At 40.6% G+C, this 17,529-nt stretch overlaps 1 protein-coding gene and 1 pseudogene across 1 annotated transcript in view; one reads left to right on the top strand and one right to left on the bottom strand.

The window, feature by feature from the left end:
• PKP2 (plakophilin 2) overlaps positions 1-17,529 on the top strand; it is a 108,675-nt gene that overhangs the window by 25,252 nt on the left and 65,894 nt on the right. Inside the window, exon 4 of the mRNA XM_009180503.4 lies at positions 3,649-3,784. Coding sequence (XP_009178767.1) covers positions 3,649-3,784 — 136 coding nt within the window. The remainder of the gene's footprint in view (positions 1-3,648; positions 3,785-17,529) is intronic.
• On the bottom strand, positions 9,225-16,574 carry LOC108581183 (annotated as a pseudogene).

Genomic DNA, 17,529 nt, shown 5'->3' with positions numbered 1-17,529 from the left:
TATGTTTGCTTTGCCTTCAGAGGTGTAGCCATATTCTAATATCATGGGAACCAGCCCGGGCAGGGCTGTGTTGTTAGTTGGCAGGAATGCTGGCTACTGGGGGATTACACACACACAAGTTACAGTGTTGTCTTGCTTTGGTTTTTTTTGTTTGTTTGTTTTTTTCTTTTGACAGTTTCACTCTTGTTGCCTAGGCTGGAGTGCAATGGTACGATCTTGGCTCACTGCAACCTCCACCTCCCAGATTCAAGCAATTCTTCTGCCTCAGCCTCCCGAATAGCTGGGATTACAGGTGCTTGCCACCATGCCCGGCTAATGTTTTATATTTTTAGTAGAGACAGGGTTTCACCATGTTGGCCAGGTTGATTTAAACTCCTGAGCTCAAGTACTCCACCTACCTTGGGCTCCCAAAGTGCTGGGATTACAGGTATGAGCTACCGCTCCCCGGCCAAGTTACTGGGGTTTCCCTACCCACCCCCCGTAATGTCTCATATTCCGACCAGTGGTATTTTACACTGCTTTCTCTTACATTTTTAAATTTATACTGATATCATTTTAAAAATTGTTGAAATGACTCACTTCTGGAGAATATGTTCAGGGGTCAGTGGGGCTGGGGAACAGCTTTCTCTTCCTGATCCTCCAGCCCAGGCCCATCGCCATTTCTTCAAGCCACATTTCTGCCGGCTTCAAGAAATGTTTTATAAGTGAGTGCGGAGAGAGAGAAGGAGGGAGGAAGAGAGAGAAGGAGGGAGGAAGAGAGAGAAAAGGGGCTGGAATGGGAGAATGCTGTAGGAGAATAGAGGAGGAAAGAATAGCTCTAGCCGGGATAAGGGCACAGAAAAGATTTCACAGAAATGAAGATATTTGAGCTGAGGCAGGAGGATTACTTAAGACCAGGAGTTAGAGACCAGCCTGAGCGATATAGCGAGGCCTCATCTCTACAAAAATTTAAAAATTTGGCTAGGCGCGGTGGCCCACGCCTGTAATCCCAGCACTTTGGGAGGCTGAGGTGGGTGGATCACGAGGTCAGGAGTTCGAGACCAGCCTGGCCAACATGGTGAAACCCCATCTCTACTAAAAATACAAAAATTAGCTGGGTGTGGTGGTGGGCGCTTGTAATCCCAGCTACTGGGGAGGCTGAGGGAGGAGAATTGCTTGAACCTGGGAGGCAGAGGTTGCAGTGAGCCAAGATCGTGCCACTGCACTCTAGCCTGGGTGACAGAGCATGACTCCGTCTCCAAAAAAAAAAACTATTTAAAAAATTAGCCAGGTGTGGTGGCATGCAACTGTAGTCCCCGCTACTCAGAAGGCTGAAGTGGGAGGATGATTTGAGTCCAGGAGGTTGAGGTTATAGTGAGCTATGATCACATCACTGCACTCTCACCTGCGTAACGGAACAGGACTGTGTCTTTCTGAAAAAAGAAGAACAAGAAGAAATGAAGATATTTGAATTGAGTCTTGAAGAATGGGTACGAATTAGGTAGTATGATAAGCTTGCTGGAAAAGTAAAAGAAGGTGGCTTGTGAAGAAGGTGGCAGTGTTTAGAGAAGGGTTAAAAGCCCGGTGTGATTGGAGGGGTGTAAGATCCAAGGAGGGGAAGGAAAAGAGGTTGAGGATGACAGGAAATGGAGTCAGACTTGGGCCAGAATGTATGGAGTTGGACTTGATAGACTGTCAGACAGAAAGTTGACCCCCTGACAGCTGTAGTAAACCTTGCTGAGGAAGTCTTCACTTAGTTTAGGAATTTTTTTAGTGATAAAGTGAAATCGCATTGGATTGCCTAAGTGTGAACACAGAGCTTCTAGGTGAATCATGTTCAGGAAAATAAAGGATTAGAGTAATGGAATTATTTGTGGGTGTTAGAGATGGGAAATTCAAACTTTCCTGAGTCATGTATGGCTTATGAGATGGATTAATGGCTCAATCTTTTTTTTTTTTTTTTTTAAAAAGCTGCATAACAGAAGGCTATTCTTACGAATGATTTTTCATCAGTTAATACACCCGTGATGGCTGGTAAAGACTTTGCCACTGAGCTTGAGACTAGACTTACAGAGTTTTGACTTCTCTGTAAAGGCCTCAGAGTCCATGAATGTAAAATATTTCCCTCTCCTTTAAAAGGTGTGTGTATATTAGATAAAAATATTAGATAAAAGTGACTCAAATTCTAGTTTTAATGGTAATAGCCTGCTCTTTTTTTTTTTTTTTTTTTTTTTTACCAATTATAATTGACTCGTGTGAGGCACATTAAAAATATGAGATCATTATATAATTCTCAGTATAGATGCCAGCAATTTTCTGCTTCACTTTTAATACCCTTTATACTTATGAGGTAACCCTTCTGTGTTTGAACATGTGTTTCAGAAGCAGGGGGTATTAGTGTTTAGTCATGAGGCACATTACTCCTTATCGCCCCACCTGTACCACACCCACCCACACACAGGCACACCCTTCACAACGCTGCACACACTCACACCTGTACACATGTGCATGTATTCATGGGTTAGCCTAATAGAAAAGAGTATTTACTCACTGTACTTGCTAGTAGATATTGGAAAACTCCTTCTCAGGATGTCTCCAGTGTCTTTATTACCTGGAATGAGTCTGGTATAACCCTCTTTGAAGCCAAAGAACAGCCCTATATTACCTTTAAGCGTGTCTTTAGTCATTATTTTGTGTGTTTGTTTGTTTTTGAAACAGAGTTTCGCTCTATTGCTCAGGCTGGAGCGCCGTGCAGTGGCGTCACCGAGGCTCACTGCAGCCTTGACCTCCCAGGCTCAAGCGATCCTCCCACCTCAGCCTTCCAAGTAGCTGGGTCTATAGGTACATGCCACCACACCCAGCTGATTTTGGGTTTTTCGTTTGTTTTTTTTGTAGAGACAGGGTCTCACTATGTTGCCAGGACTGGTCTTGAACTCCTAGACTCAAGCATTCCTCCTGCCTCGGCCTCCAAAAGTGCGGGGATTACAGATGTGAGCCACCGTGCCCAGCCTAGAAATAATGTTTAATTTCTGTAAACAGATTTCTTTTGAATTATTTTAAAAATCTTACTGTGCCTTTAAAGTTGCTTTTAAAGATGTAAGAATCATAGGACACATATTTATCTTTTTTCCTTTTTTTTTTTTTTTTTTTTTTTGAGACGGAGTCTCATTCTTTTGCCTAGGCTGGAGTGAATTGGCACTATCTCTGCTCACTGAAATGTCCACCTCTGGTTCAAGTGATTCTCCTGCCTCAGCCTCCTGAGATTACAGTTGTATACCACCACCACACCCAGCTAATTTTTTGTATTTTTAGTAGAGATGGGGTTTTACCCTGTTGGCCAGGCTGGTCTTGAACTCCTCACCTCAAATGATCCACCCACCTCGGCATCATATTTCTTTTTAAAAGTTCAGCTTCTTTCTTTGGTATATGGTATAATTCAATCGAATGACATCATCCAATTCTCCCGTCTGATCAGAGCTGGAGAATTTCTAGCCAGTAGTCCCTCTGCCTTCCAATCTTGGGTGCTGATTTTTCTTTTGGCTGAAGAAAAGCCAAGGTTCAGATGTTCTAGTGCTTCCCAGTATTAGCTGAGTCATCTGTGGAAGACCAGGTCGGTAGGCAGGAGGTGGGAGGTCTGGAATCTGGCTGAATCTGTGCCTGTTTGTCTAGGAATGCAGACATGGAGATGACTCTGGAGCGAGCAGTGAGTATGCTCGATGCAGACCACATACCGCTGTCCAGGATTTCTGCTGCAGCCACTTTCATACAGCATGAGTGCTTCCAGAAATCTGAAGCTCGGAAGAGGGTGAGTGTCATCTTCAGTCCATTGCAAAACGCAACACACTTTCACTTCTATTATGATGACCTTGCACACTGAAACCAGTACTTTATTTAAATTTTTAAAAATCGAGACTGGGCGCAGTGGCTTATGCCTAGAATCCCAGCACTTTGGGAGGCCGAGGCAGGTGGATCACGAGGTCAGGAGTTTCAGACCAACCTGGCCAACACGGTGAAACCCCCATCTCTACTGAAAATACAAAAATTAGTTGGGTGTGGTGGCAGGTGCCTGTAATCCCAGCTACTCTGGAGGCTGAGGCAGGAGAATCGTTTGAACCCAGGAAGCGGAGGCTGCAGTGAGCGAAGATTGCACCATGACACTCCAACCTGGACGACAGAGTGAGACTCATCTTAAAAAAGGAAAAATAAACAAACAAAAATTTCATTGAGGTCTTTTACTTTAAAAGGAAACAGCCACTCATTACCAAAAATATTTCCTGCAAATCGGAAATGCAGAAAGTAAGTCCCTACGCAAACTTCCCCTTTCTTTTCCTGTCTCCCCAACCTCTCCATTTAGAACCCTCCCCAGCGGCGAGTGTTTTGCAACTTTTTTTCATTCAATGATTCCATTAACATTTGTAACAGTTGTTCAATGAATTGCTTTGTGCATATGTCGTTTGACTCTTTGTTCCTGTAGGACAGATCCTCAGAGATGGAATCAATAGGTTATTTTATATTTGTTTTAAAAAGTGATATAAAAATAAAAAAAAGAAAATAAAAAATGATACATTCATGAGGGAGAAGGAATCACAGCTCGAAAAGGTGTTCGGTGAAAAGTAAGTCTCTTCTACTCTAAACTCCAGCCTATATATTCTCTCTGTTCTCTTTCAGTCTTTCTTACACACAAACACATATATCATTTTTTTTGTCTTTCCAGAGATATTTTATACACATAGAAACAATTGTTGAAACAGTTGATTGAGTATCCTTTTTAAAACATGAAATAATAAATGATAACTTACTACTTACAGTACTTTATTTTTTCACACTATATCTTGGAAATCTTCAATATATATTAATCTTACCTCATTCTTTCAAGATGCTGCATAGATTACTGTTGTTAAATGTATCAGTTTTGTTGATTCATTTTTTAACAACCTTATTGGGGTACAATCTGACATAGTTTTGACATGTTTTGACACTATAAAACCATCATCACAATCAAGATAACACATCCATTACCTCCAGTGTTTTCTTGTGCCCCTCTGTAATCCATATATCCCACCTGCCCCTAACCTACTAACAGCCTCCCAAAACAACCAATGAATGATCTGCTTTCTATTTTTTGAAACAGGATCTGACTGTGTCACTTAGGCTGGAGAGCAGTGGTGCGATCACAGCTCACTGAAGCCTCAACTTTCTGGGCTCAAGCAATCCTCCTACCCCAGTCTCCTGAGTAGCTGGCACTGTAGGTGCACACAACCATGCCCAGCTAATTTTTGTATTTTTTGTAGAGATGGGGGTCTCACTATGTTGCCCCCAGGCTGGTCTGGAACACCTGGGCTCAAGCAATTCCCTTCCTCGACCTCCCAAAGTTCTGGGGTTACAGGCATGAGCCACCATGCCCAGTCGTGATCTGGTTTCTGTCACTATAGATTAGATTGAATTTTCTAGAATTTTGTATAAATGGAATCATATAGAATGTAAGCTTTTTTTGGTTTGAATTCTTTTACTCAGAGTAAGTCTTTTGAGATTTACCTATGTCGTGTGTGTCAGAAGTTTTGGCTATTACAAATAAAGCTACTGTGAACATTTGTGTACAAGACTTCATGTAGACGTATGATTTCATTTCTCTTGAGTAAATACGCAGGCGTAAATGCCTGGATGGTATGATAGGTGTATGTTTGACTTTTTAAGAAACTGTGAAACCATTTTACAAAGTAGCTGTGCCATTTCACATTCCCACTTGCAATTTATGAGAGTTCCAGTTCCTCCTTATCTTAACATTTGATATAGTGAGCCTTAATGTTAGTCTGTAAGTTTGTAGAGGTGTTTTATTGTGATTTTAATTTGCATTTCCCCAATGATAAAGGGGTTGAACTTTTTTTTTTTTTTTTGAGATAGGATCTGCCTCTGTTGCCCAGGCTGGAGTGCAGTGTCACAATCTAGGCTCACTGCAACCTCCACCTCTCGGGCTCAAGTGATCCTCCCACCTCAGCCTGCCAAGTAGCTGGGCCTACCGGTGCACTACCACACCTTGCTGATTTTTGTATTTTTTGTAGAAACGGGGTTTCACCATGCTGCCCAAATTGGTCTCCAACTCCCGAGTTCAAAGGAGCCGGCTACCTTGGCCTCCCAAAGTGATAGGATTACAGGCATGAGCCACCACACCTAGCCAGAACATCTCTTTATGTGCTTATTTGCCACTTATATGTCTTCTTCGGTGAAATGTGTATTCAATTCTTTTGCCCATTTTTTTGTGTTTTGTTTTCTTATTACTGAATTTTGACAGTTTTTGAATATTTTCTATACACAAGACCTTTTCCAGATATATATGGAAATATTTTCTCCCAGTTGCGCTTTGTTTTTTCATTCTCCTAATAGTTTTTCATTTTAATGAGATTTAATGAGATTCCTGTGTATCCAAGAAATCGTTCCCTATTCAAAGGTTAGAAGATAATCTATATTTTATTCTAGAAATGTTGTAAATGTTATATTTTGTAGTTGTTCTATGGTCCATTTGTGGTTAATTTTTTATATATTGTAATATGTGGACTGAAGTTCCTTTTTTTGATATATGTAAATTTAATTGTTCAGGTGTCATTTGTTGCAACGACTTTTATTTCACTACTGAATTGTCTTTGTATCTTTGCTGAAAAGGAATTGATTAAATATGTGTGAGTCTATTTCTGGACTGTGTATTCTGTTCTATTGATCTGTTTGTCTTTTTTTTTTTTTTTTTTTTTTGAGACGGAGTCACTCTGTTTCCCAGACTGGAATGCAGTGGTACAATCTTGGCTCACTGCAGCCTCTGCCTCCCAGGTAGCTGGGATTATAGGCATGTGTCACCACGCATGGCTAATTTTTGTATTTTTTTAGTAGAGTCGAGGTTTCATCATGTTGGCCAGGCTGGTCTTGAATTTCTTGCCTCAAGTGATCTGTCTCCCTCGGCCTCCCAAAGTTCTGGAATTTATAGGTGTGAGCCACTGTACCCAGCTGACTTTTTTTTTTTTTTTTGTCTGAGATGGAGTCTTGCTCTGTCACCCCGGCTGGCGTAATCTTGGCTCTCTGCAACCTCCACCTCCTGGGTTCAAGTGATTCTCCTGCCTCAGCCTCCTGAATAGCTGGGATTATAGGCACCTGCCACCACACCCAGCTAATTTTTGTATTTTTAGTAGAGACAGGGTTTCACCATGTTGGCCAGGTTGGTCTCCAATTCCTGACCTCAAGTGATCCGCTCACCTCAGCCTCCCAAAGTGCCGGGATTACAGGTGTGAGCCATCACACCCAGCCTGTAAGATTATTTTTGAATGTTTACTATTCCCAAGTATTATTTCCTAAATGAATTTTGAGAAAATTGATTTTTTGAGGATACTATGTAAAACTGGGGATATGAAACATGCTTACGTCCTAGTGCAAATAAATATGACTCAAGTCAACCACGTCTTACTTTCAAAAAGCCTTTACCCAGAAAGGGGCCAACTTCTCATCATCTGATTCAGAGAAACAGACACGTTAGGTAATAATCCCAGAGTAATTAGTCTTCAGCAAAGATGAAGACTATTTGTCTGTCTTTTTCAAATTCCACACTCTCTTGATTACTATAGTTTTGTAAGTCTTGAAATTAGGTAATGTTAGTCTTTCCATTTTATTCTTTTTCAAAGTTTTGGCTATTCTACATCTTCAGCAGTTCCATCTGAAGCTGATTAGCTTGTCAATTTCTTAAAAAATAATTGCTGGGATTTTGTTAGAGATTGCACTGAATCTGTAGATCAATAAGGAGAAAATTGACATCTTAACAATATTGAGTCTTGTGACCCATGACCATGGTACATCTTAACATTTATTTAGGTCTTCAGTTTTTCTCAGCAGAGTTTTATAATTTTTACTGTAGAGGTCTTTCATGTCTTTTCTTAGATTTATCCATAAGTTTATCATATTTCCAGCTCCTATTATAAATGATACTTTTTAATTTATATTTTTGGTTGTTCATTGCCAGTATATAGAATAGATAATATATATGTAATATATATATTTTTGTGTGTGTGTGTGTATATATATCTATGGAGAGAGAGAGAGTACTGGCTAGAACCTCTCCTACAATCTTGAAAAGAAATGGTGAGCGTAGGCATATTATCCTGTTTCTGATCTCAGGGCAAAAGTATTCAATCTTTCTTTCACTCTTAAATATTATGCTACCTGTAGGGTTTTTTTTGTTTGTTTGTTTGTTTGTTTGTTTTTGAGACAGAGTCTCGCTCTGTCGCCCATGCTGGAGTGCAGTGGTGCGATCTCAGCTCACTGCATACTCCGCCTCCTGGGTTCACGCCATTCTCCTGCATCAGCCTTCTGAGTGGCTGGGACTACAGGCGCCCGCCACCATGCCCAGCTAATTTTTTTTTTTTGTATTTTTGGTAGAGATGGGGTTTCACCGTGTTAGCCAGGATGGTGTCGATCTCCTGACCTCGTGATCCGCCCGCCTCAGTCTCCCAAAGTGCTGGGATTACAGGCATGAGCCACCGCGCCCAACCCTGTAGGTTTTTAATAAATGACCGTATCAAGTTGAAGAACTTCCCTTCTACTCCTGCTTTAATGGAGTTTTTGAATCACAAATGGATGTTGGATTTTGTCAGATGCTCTTTATGCATTTATTGAAATTTTTTAGGGTTTTTAATTTTGCCATTATGGTAAATTACCTTGATTGATTTTGAAATGTTATTCCATTCATAAACCCCACCTGGTTATGATGTACTATCACTTTGTAGGTTTTATGACTAGATTTGCTAAAATCTTGTTAAGAAATTTTATGTCTGTATGTATAAAAGACATGATCTGTACTTTTAGTGTCTTTGATTCTGAGTTGAGGGTAATACTAGTCTCATAGAATTAACTAGGAAGTATTCCCTTCTTTTCAGTTTTTTGAAAGAGTTTGGTTAGAAATGGTATTATTTCTTCCTTAAATGTTTGGTAGACTTCAGCAGTGAAGCCATCTTAGCCTGAAGTTTTTTATGTGTAGAAGGCTTGGCTACAAATTCAGTTTCTTTAACAGCTGCGGGGCTATTTGGGCTATCTGTTGCTTTTTTAGTGAACTTTGGTAGTTTGTGTCTTTCAAGGGATTTGTCCATTTGATCTAAGTTGCCCCAGTGCTCTTTATCTGTTTGTGTAGATACTGTGATCATTTACCTTTACCTAAAATTTTGTTTTGTTTTGTTTTTTACAAACCCACTTTTATTTATTATTGTTTCATTAGTTTAAATCCTTAAGGGGTACTGCATCACTTGGACTCTGTGTCCAATAGCTCTAGCAGGAAGACCGCTTCAGAATTTGGCACAAACCATGCCACTGTTTTCGTGGGCCCAAGTTACCTTTCCCCAGATCACTCTGGTTTTGTTTGGTTTGCCGCCAGGAGTCACCATGTTGTTCTTTGCTTTGTATACATAAGGACATCTCTTGCCCAAATAGAATTCTGTTTCCTCTCGGGCATAAACACCTTTAATTTTAAGAAGAGATGTGTTCCCTTTGGTTCTGGAGACCCCACTTATAGCCAGCAAAAATGGCTTTGGACTACAGCCTGCTTTCCAGACGTATTTCCTTTTAGAAGTCCTGTTCCTAGCAGGCCTCCCCAGGATCCAAGATGGTGAAGCAAGAATATTTATTTATTTATTTATTTATTTATGAGATGGAGTCTCGCTCTGTCGTCCAGGCTGGAGTGCAGTGGCGTGATCTTGGCTCACTGCAACCTCCACCTTTCGCGTTCATGCAATTCTCCTGACTCAGCCTCCTGACTAGCTGGAATTACAGGTGGGCACTACGTGGCCTGGCTAATTTGTGTATTTTTAGTAGAGATAGGGTTTTGCCATGTTGACCAGGCTGGTCTTTCACTCCTGACCTCAAGTGATCCACCCGCCTCTCAAAGTGATCCACTTGGGTCCTCCTCAAGTGATCTATCTCCCAAAGTGCAGGGATTATAGGTATGAGCCACCATGCCCAGACTACCTAAAGAATTTTTCTTTTCTTTTCTTTCTTTTTTCTTTTTTTTTTTTGAGACAGAGTTTCACTCTTGTTGTCCAGGCTGGAGTGCAATGGTGCGATCTTGGCTCACCGCAACATCCGCCTCCCAGGTTTAAGTGATTCTCCTGCCCCAGCCTCCTGAGTAGCTGGGATTACAGGCATGTGTCACCATGCCTGGCTAATTTTGTATTTTTAGTAGAGACGGGGTTTATCCGTGTTGGTCAGGATGGTCTCAAACTCCCGACTTCAGGTGATCCACCCACCTCGGCCTCCCAAAGTGCTGGAATTACAGGTGTGAGCCACTGCGCCTGGCCTACTTGAAGAATTTTTGTTTTGTTTTGTTTTTGTGAGATGCAGTCTGGCTCTGTGGCCCAGGCTGGAGTGCAGTGGCACGATCTAGGCTCACTGCAAGCTCCGCCTCCCGGGTTTACGCCATTCTCCTGCCTCAGCCTCCTGAGTAGCTGGGACTACAGGCGCCGCCACCACGCCTGGCTAATTTTTTGTATTTTTAGTAGAGACGGGGTTTCACCGTGTTAGCCAGGACGGTCTCGATCTCCTGACCTCGTGATCCGCCCACCTCGGCCTCCCAAAGTGCTGAGATTACAGGCGTGAGCCACTGCACCCGGCCTGAAGAATTTTTTAAAAATATTTTAGTTCATCACCAGCAAACCTGCATTTTTTCAGCTTTTGTATGTCTGGGAAAGAATTTCATCTTTGCTTTTGAAAGGTATTTTCACTGGCTTTAGAATTCTAGGTTGACCGTTTCTAAATATTAGTACTGAAAGTTGGCCACAGTGCGGTGGCTAACGCCTGTAATCCTAGCCCTTTGGAGGACTGAGGCAGGCAGATCACTTGAGGCCAGGAGTTCAAGATCGGCCTGGGCAACGTGGTAAAACCCTGTCTCTACTAAAAATACAAACTTAGCCAGGTATGGTGGCGGGTGCCTGTAATCCCAGCTACTTAGGAGGCTGAGGCAGGAGAATCACTTGAACCCAGGAGGCGAAGGTTGCAGTCAGCTGAGATCGCACCACTGCAACTCCAGCCTGGGTGACAGCCTGTCTCTGTCTCAAAGAAAGAAGGAAAGTTGCTCCACTGTCTTCTCACTTGCATCACTTGCATTGTTTTAGACAAGAAATCTCCTGTCATCCTTATCTTCCTTCCTCCATACATGTGTCTTTTCCAACCCCCTCTGGCTGCTTTTAAGATTTTCTTTCTTGTTGGTGTTGATCAGTTTGGTCACATGTGCCTTAGTGTAGTTTCTCTTAGTTTTTTGTGCTTGGGAGTTCACTGAGTTTCATATATTTGTGAGTTTCTACTTTTCATCAAAATTAGAAAAATGTCACATTTTTTCTATTCCTCCTGTGGGAACTACAATCACATACATATTAGGCTTCTTTAGGTCTTTCTTTTTTAGTCTTCTTTCTCTGTGTTTTTAGACAAGTTCAATTCCTATGCTGTAAGTTTGCTAATCTCTTAATATGTGTTTAATATGCCATTAATACATTAATATGTGTTTAATATGCCATTAATCTTATTCAGTGTATTTTTTCTTCATTGTAGTTTTCATCTCTAAAAGTTAGATTTCAGTATTTTTATGTCTTATGTGTTTCTATTTAACATGTTCCATCTTTGCTCAAGATTTTTGAACATATGGAAGACAGATAAAATTGCTACCTTAATGTTCTTATCTGCTAATTCTAACATCTGTGTCTATTCTAGGTAGCTTTTGATTGATTGGCTTTTCTCCACATTATGGGTCATTGAGCTTTGTTCTGGGTGCAGTTAAGGTACTTGGAAACAGTTTGATCCTTTCAAATTCTACTTTGTTTGTTTGTTTGTGTTGAGATGGAGTCTTGCTCTGTCCCAGAGGCTGGAGTGCAGTGGTGTGATCTCGGCTCACTGCAACCTCCACCTCCCAGGTTCAAGCGATTCTCATGCCTCGGCCTCCCAAGTAGCTGGGATTACAGGCGCGCACCACCATGCTGGGCTAATTTTTGTATTTTTAGTAGAGATGGGGTTTCACCATGCTGGCCAGGCTGGTCTCAAACTCCTGACCTCATGATCCACCCACCTTGGCTTCCCAAAGTGGTGGTATTACAGGCCTGAGCCACCACGCCCAGACCAAATTCTACTTTTTAAAAAAATTTTACTTTAAGCTCTGGGATACATGTGCAGTGTGCAGGTTTGTTACATAGGTATACATGTGCCATGGTGGTTTGCTGCATTATCAACCCATCATCTAGGTTTTAAGCCCCGCATGCATTAGGTATTTGTCCTAATGCTTTCCCTCTCCTTGCACTCAAATTCTACTTTTAAGATTCGTTAAGTGGAACCAGAGCAGCATTTATTCTAGAGATCATTAATCCCTACTTCTTAAGGCAAGACACTTCTGAGAACTCTACCTAATGTAGCAGGAATTTTTGAGATTTTTCTGGCTGGCTGACAAAAATAGTCATTGTTCCTAGGCCTGTGTGAACATGGGGAGCTGTTCCCTTAAATCCTTTTGGATGATTATTTCCCTGGCCTCAGACAGTTTCCTCATACCATGTGCACTAATTAATACTCTACTGAATACTAGCGGGCAGGTCCTCTGCAGATCTCAGGAGCTCCCTTTCTGTTCGGCTCTTTTCTCTGTGGTACTCTTTTCCGAACAAATTCGCCCCTTTGGTCTTCTCAGACTCTGAGCTCTGTGCCCTCAACTCTATTGAGTTTCACTTAAGTTTTCTCTCGCTGCCCCGTAGCCTGGGAACTCTCCCAAGGCAGTGATATCTAAGGGATCGCTATCCATCATTTACTAATATTCAGTTATTGAAACCATTGTATGCTTTGTCCAATTTTTGTTTCAGGCAGTAGGTAAGTTGAGTTGTTAATTACTATCGAGTCATTTTTAATTTTGATAAATAACTCCCCAATAAGTCCTCCGAAAAACTGTACAAGTTTACACTCCCATCAACATTTTATCAGAGTGTTCATTTCCATGTACCATTACTACCACAAGGTATTATTCTTTTGTTTGTTTTTGTTAATCTGAGAAGCAAAAATAGGCATTTCATTATCATAGAAATTTTCTTATATTTTGAAATCAAGACTAGTAGTTGTCCAAAGAGTTATTGAGGGCCAGGTGCAGTGTCTCATACCTGTAATCCCTGCACTTTGGGAGGCCAAGGCAGGCACATCACCTGAGGTCAGAAGTTCAAGACCAGCCTGGCCACCATGGCAAAACCCCATCTGTACTAAAAATACAAGAATTAACTGGCGTGGTGACACGCACCTGTAGTCCCAGCTACTCAGAAGGCTGAGGCAGGAGGATAGCTTGAACCCAGGAGGCAGAAGTTGCAGTGAGCCAGGATCATGCCAGTGTACTTCAGCCTGTACAACAGCGAGAGACTCTGTCATACAAACACTCAAAAAAAGTTATTGAGAAAATTATTTTTTAAAGTGATAAACACTTTTCTAGAATTTGTCGTCATCTTGCATGCATAAACTATGCCCATTATAGATCATCTGCCATTTTTAGTTTAAGTTTAAAGTGGAATGAGAACTTAATGGAACTAATTCATCTGAGTTCAAATCCTAGTCTCTTACATTAATTCTATCCACCACTAATTACAGAGCTCTCTTAAGCTTTTCACCTTCATCTAGTCTTTCCAAAATATTCAGATTAATTTTCAGCGAAATAAGTACTCTTTCTATACTTATATTCCATCCATTTATAGAATAGGTAAGTAAATTACATAATTATAACAAATACAATTGACATAAATACACTGGGAAACAAACCTAAATTACTATTGGTAAACATGTAACTCAACTGGTAGAAATAGAAGTGCAAAGGCTCAAACAGAGTAACCTACCAGCTTTGATAGTACTCTGAGAATCAAGGAGGTTTCACAGAGGGAAAAGAGCAGGTGGTTGGTAAACCTTGCAGTTCGGTTGAGGAAAGGTCACACAAAAGAGCTTCTGCTGATTTTTTTTTTGTCACTTGCATTCATTAATTATTCATGAAGTTGAGCACCTTTTGGTGTGGTTTTTGACTTTGTATTTCTTCAGTGAATTGTCATTTTTAATCCATTGTGTATTTTTTCTACTAAGATACGTTTCTTTCGTAATGACTTACAGTTCTTTACCTATTACACATATTAATCTGTTGTTACTTATGTGGCAGATAGTTTCTCCTGCTCTATTTTTGTTGTTGTTGTTAACTTTGTTTATGGTATCTTTCATCATGCAAGATTTTAAAATTCTTGTGAGATCAAACTCAGTATTTTTCATCTCGATGTCTGTATGTTAGATATTGCTTTAAAAGACCTATCCCTACATCTAGACTTTTCTGTTCCAAAAGTTGTGTAATTATGGAGTATTTCTCACTGACCCTTTGCCTATTTGCTCCATAGGAAGAATGAGTAAGGATTTTAGAAGATATTTAGCTAGTGATGAACCTTCTTTATGCATATAGGTGAAGGGAATGGGGCTAAATATTGATCCTTTAATAGCTAGTCAGAGGTAAATCTTTAAATATTTGTCTTTAAGTATTTAAATACTTGTTTTAATATTTAGATTTAAATATCTTTAAATCTTTCAATATTTGTTTATCCCTGGTTTTGGGGGAGTTTTGTTTGTTTGTTTGAGACAGGGTCTTGTTCTGTTGCCCAGGCTGGAGTGCATGGTGTGATCATGGCTCACTGCAGCCTTGACCTCTGGGCGTCATTCCTCCCACCTTAGCCTCCCAAGTAGCTTGGAGCCACAGGCACATACCACCATGCCTGGCTAATTTTTTTTTTTTTCATAGAGATGGGGTCTCCCTGTGTTCCCAGGCTGGCAACAAACCCCTGGGCTCAAGTAGTCTTCCCACTTCGGCCTCTCAAAGTGCTGGGCATTATAGGCATGAGCCGCCACACCAGGGCCTATTCCCAGTTTTTAAAAACTGGGCATCATTATGTATGCTTCAATTTCATATTACAAATTACTGGAATTTTTATTCTGTTGCCCAAGTTGGGCTAGATTTCTACTATCTCTTAAATTACTAATTTGATTAAAAATATCATTTTGCTTACACATAGGATTGAAGTTGTGTTTGCTGGCTTGACCATTACTCAGAGATAAAACTAGAACAAAGACTGGTTTTGAGAATGATAAAACATGAAAATTATATACAAAACTAAAAATGTATATGCTTCATAGAAAGCCTAAGAATTATAATGTTATAACCCAAGAACATTTGAAAAATCCTTATATTAAACATGGTACTATAGTTTTTAAATGTATGTATGAAAGAAAATTATAATTTGGACATAGAGATCAAAATTTTAAATCATAATACTTTTAAAACCAGTAGCAGCTTTTCAGTCCTCATTTTGTTTGTTTGATTAGGATTTTTGGTGTTTTACACTGTTGATCTCTCTCTCTCTCTCTCTTTTTTTTTTTTTTTTCAGACATGTTCTTACTCTGTTGCCCAGGCTGCAGGGCAGTGGCACTATCATGGCACACTGTAGCCCCGACCTTCTGAGCTCAAGCAATCCTCCTGTCTCAGCCTCCCGAGTAGCTGAGACTACAAGTGCATGCCACTATGCCCACCTAATTTTTAAACATTTTTTATTATACAGATGGGACCTCCCTGCATTGCCCAAGCTGGTCTTGAACTCCTGGGCTCAAGCAGTCTTCCCACCTTGGCCTCCCAAAGTGCTAGGATTACAGACATGAGCCGTAGTGCCAGCCTGAACCTATTATCTTCTTTTGCTTTTCTTCTCTACTCTCCAACCCTCCCTCTGAACTTGTTCTTCCTGTTGGGCTGGGAGGCAGGACATTGGTGGCTTAATCATGGACTCTCAAGAGTCACTGCTAGCTGAATTTGAATCCCAGCACCCTAATTACATAGATGCCCTTGGGCAAGATATTTTCCTTCTCTGAGCTTCAGCTTTCTTACCTATAAAGTGGAAATAGTTCTCCTACCAAGAGTCGTCCTGATAATGCAATCAGATAATGGTGCACTGCCTGCCCCAAGGCAATAACTCCAAGCATATTGTTCCCTGTCAGTGAACGGTAGGAGGGTAGTTCACCCAGGTAATTTGACACCAAAACTTGAATACTTTGAAGCTTTTTTTTATTATTATTATACTTTAAGTTCTGGGGTACATGTGCACAGCGTGCAGGTTTGTTACATATGTATACATGTGCCATGTTGGCGTGCTGCACCCGTTAACTCATCATTTACATTAGGTATATCTCCTAATGCTATCCCTCCCCGCTCCCCCTACCCCATAAAAGGCCCGGGTGTGTGATGTTCCCCATCCTGTGTCCAAGTGTTCTCATTGTTCAATTCCCGCCTATGAGTGAGAACATGTGGTGAACCTTCTTTTTAACTTACCTCTCATAGTCACTTAGTCTTCAAGTCCTATTAACGCTACTTTTAAAAGTATCTGGAATCTACCCACATCTTTCCCTCCCTACTCAGAGCTACTGACTTGGTCCCAGCACCATCTTCTGTTAATCCAGCTATCTCCAGATTAACATCCCTGTCTCCATTCTTATCCATTCCTAATAGTCTCATGCCTCACGGACCCCAGGGAGACCTTTTCGATAACTGCCCCCATTGCCTGCAGGATAAAAGATAAATCCCTTATTTAGTCGTAAGACCCCTTTTAACATGGTCTTATTTTCATGCTGTTTCATATCTCATTATTGAAGTAGTTACTGCCATAAATATCTTGCAAAAACTTATTATAAAACAAATTCAAGTTTTTGATAAGAAATTTGAGAAATTAAAAAACATAAAAGAAAATGCACCCATAATCTCCCCATTATCATTTTGGGTTTGTTCTCTAATTTTTAATGCATATATTTACATATCTTCAATCAAATTGCTTATGTAGCTTTCTTTGTCCCCACAAAACAAAATTTTTATTTCAATTTTTAAAAGTGTGCACAAATACAGTCTTGTTATTTGAAAACATAGAAAATGGCAGATCCTATTTATGACTCATACATTTGCCACTTCTCCCAAATTCCCTAATCTCATTTCCTTTTTGCCTGTGTTTATAAGTAGAAATGCATAGATGTTTTATTCCATTTTTATTTTTTTTATTTTTTTTGAGATGGAGTCTCGCTCTGTCGCCCAGGCTGGAGTGCAGTGGTGCTATCTCAGCTCACTGCAACCTCTGCCTCCCGGATTCAAGCAATTCTTCTGCCTTAGCCTCCCCAGTAGCTGGGATTACAGGCTTGCACCAGCACGCCCAGCTAATTTTTTGTATTTTTAGTAGAGACCTGGTTTCACTAAGGCCAGGCTGGTCTTGAACTCCTGACCTCAAGTGATCTAACCTGCCTCAGCCTTCCAAAGTGCTGGGATTATAGGCATGAGCAATCACGCCTGGCCTTATTCCATTTTTTAAATGACATATGAATTTTTATAACAATTTTTTTTTGTTTTTTTTTATTATCATACTTTAAGTTCTAGGGTACATGTGCACAATGTACAGGTTTGTTACATGTGTATACAAGTGCCATGTTGGTGTGCTGCACCCGTTAACTCGTCATTTACATTAGGTATAT

This window comes from Papio anubis, chromosome 9 (assembly GCF_008728515.1).
Source record: "Papio anubis isolate 15944 chromosome 9, Panubis1.0, whole genome shotgun sequence".
Taxonomy (NCBI): domain Eukaryota; kingdom Metazoa; phylum Chordata; class Mammalia; order Primates; family Cercopithecidae; genus Papio; species Papio anubis.
The sequence above is the reverse complement of the archived record's forward strand: the minus strand, read 5'-3'. Positions and strand labels throughout refer to the sequence as shown.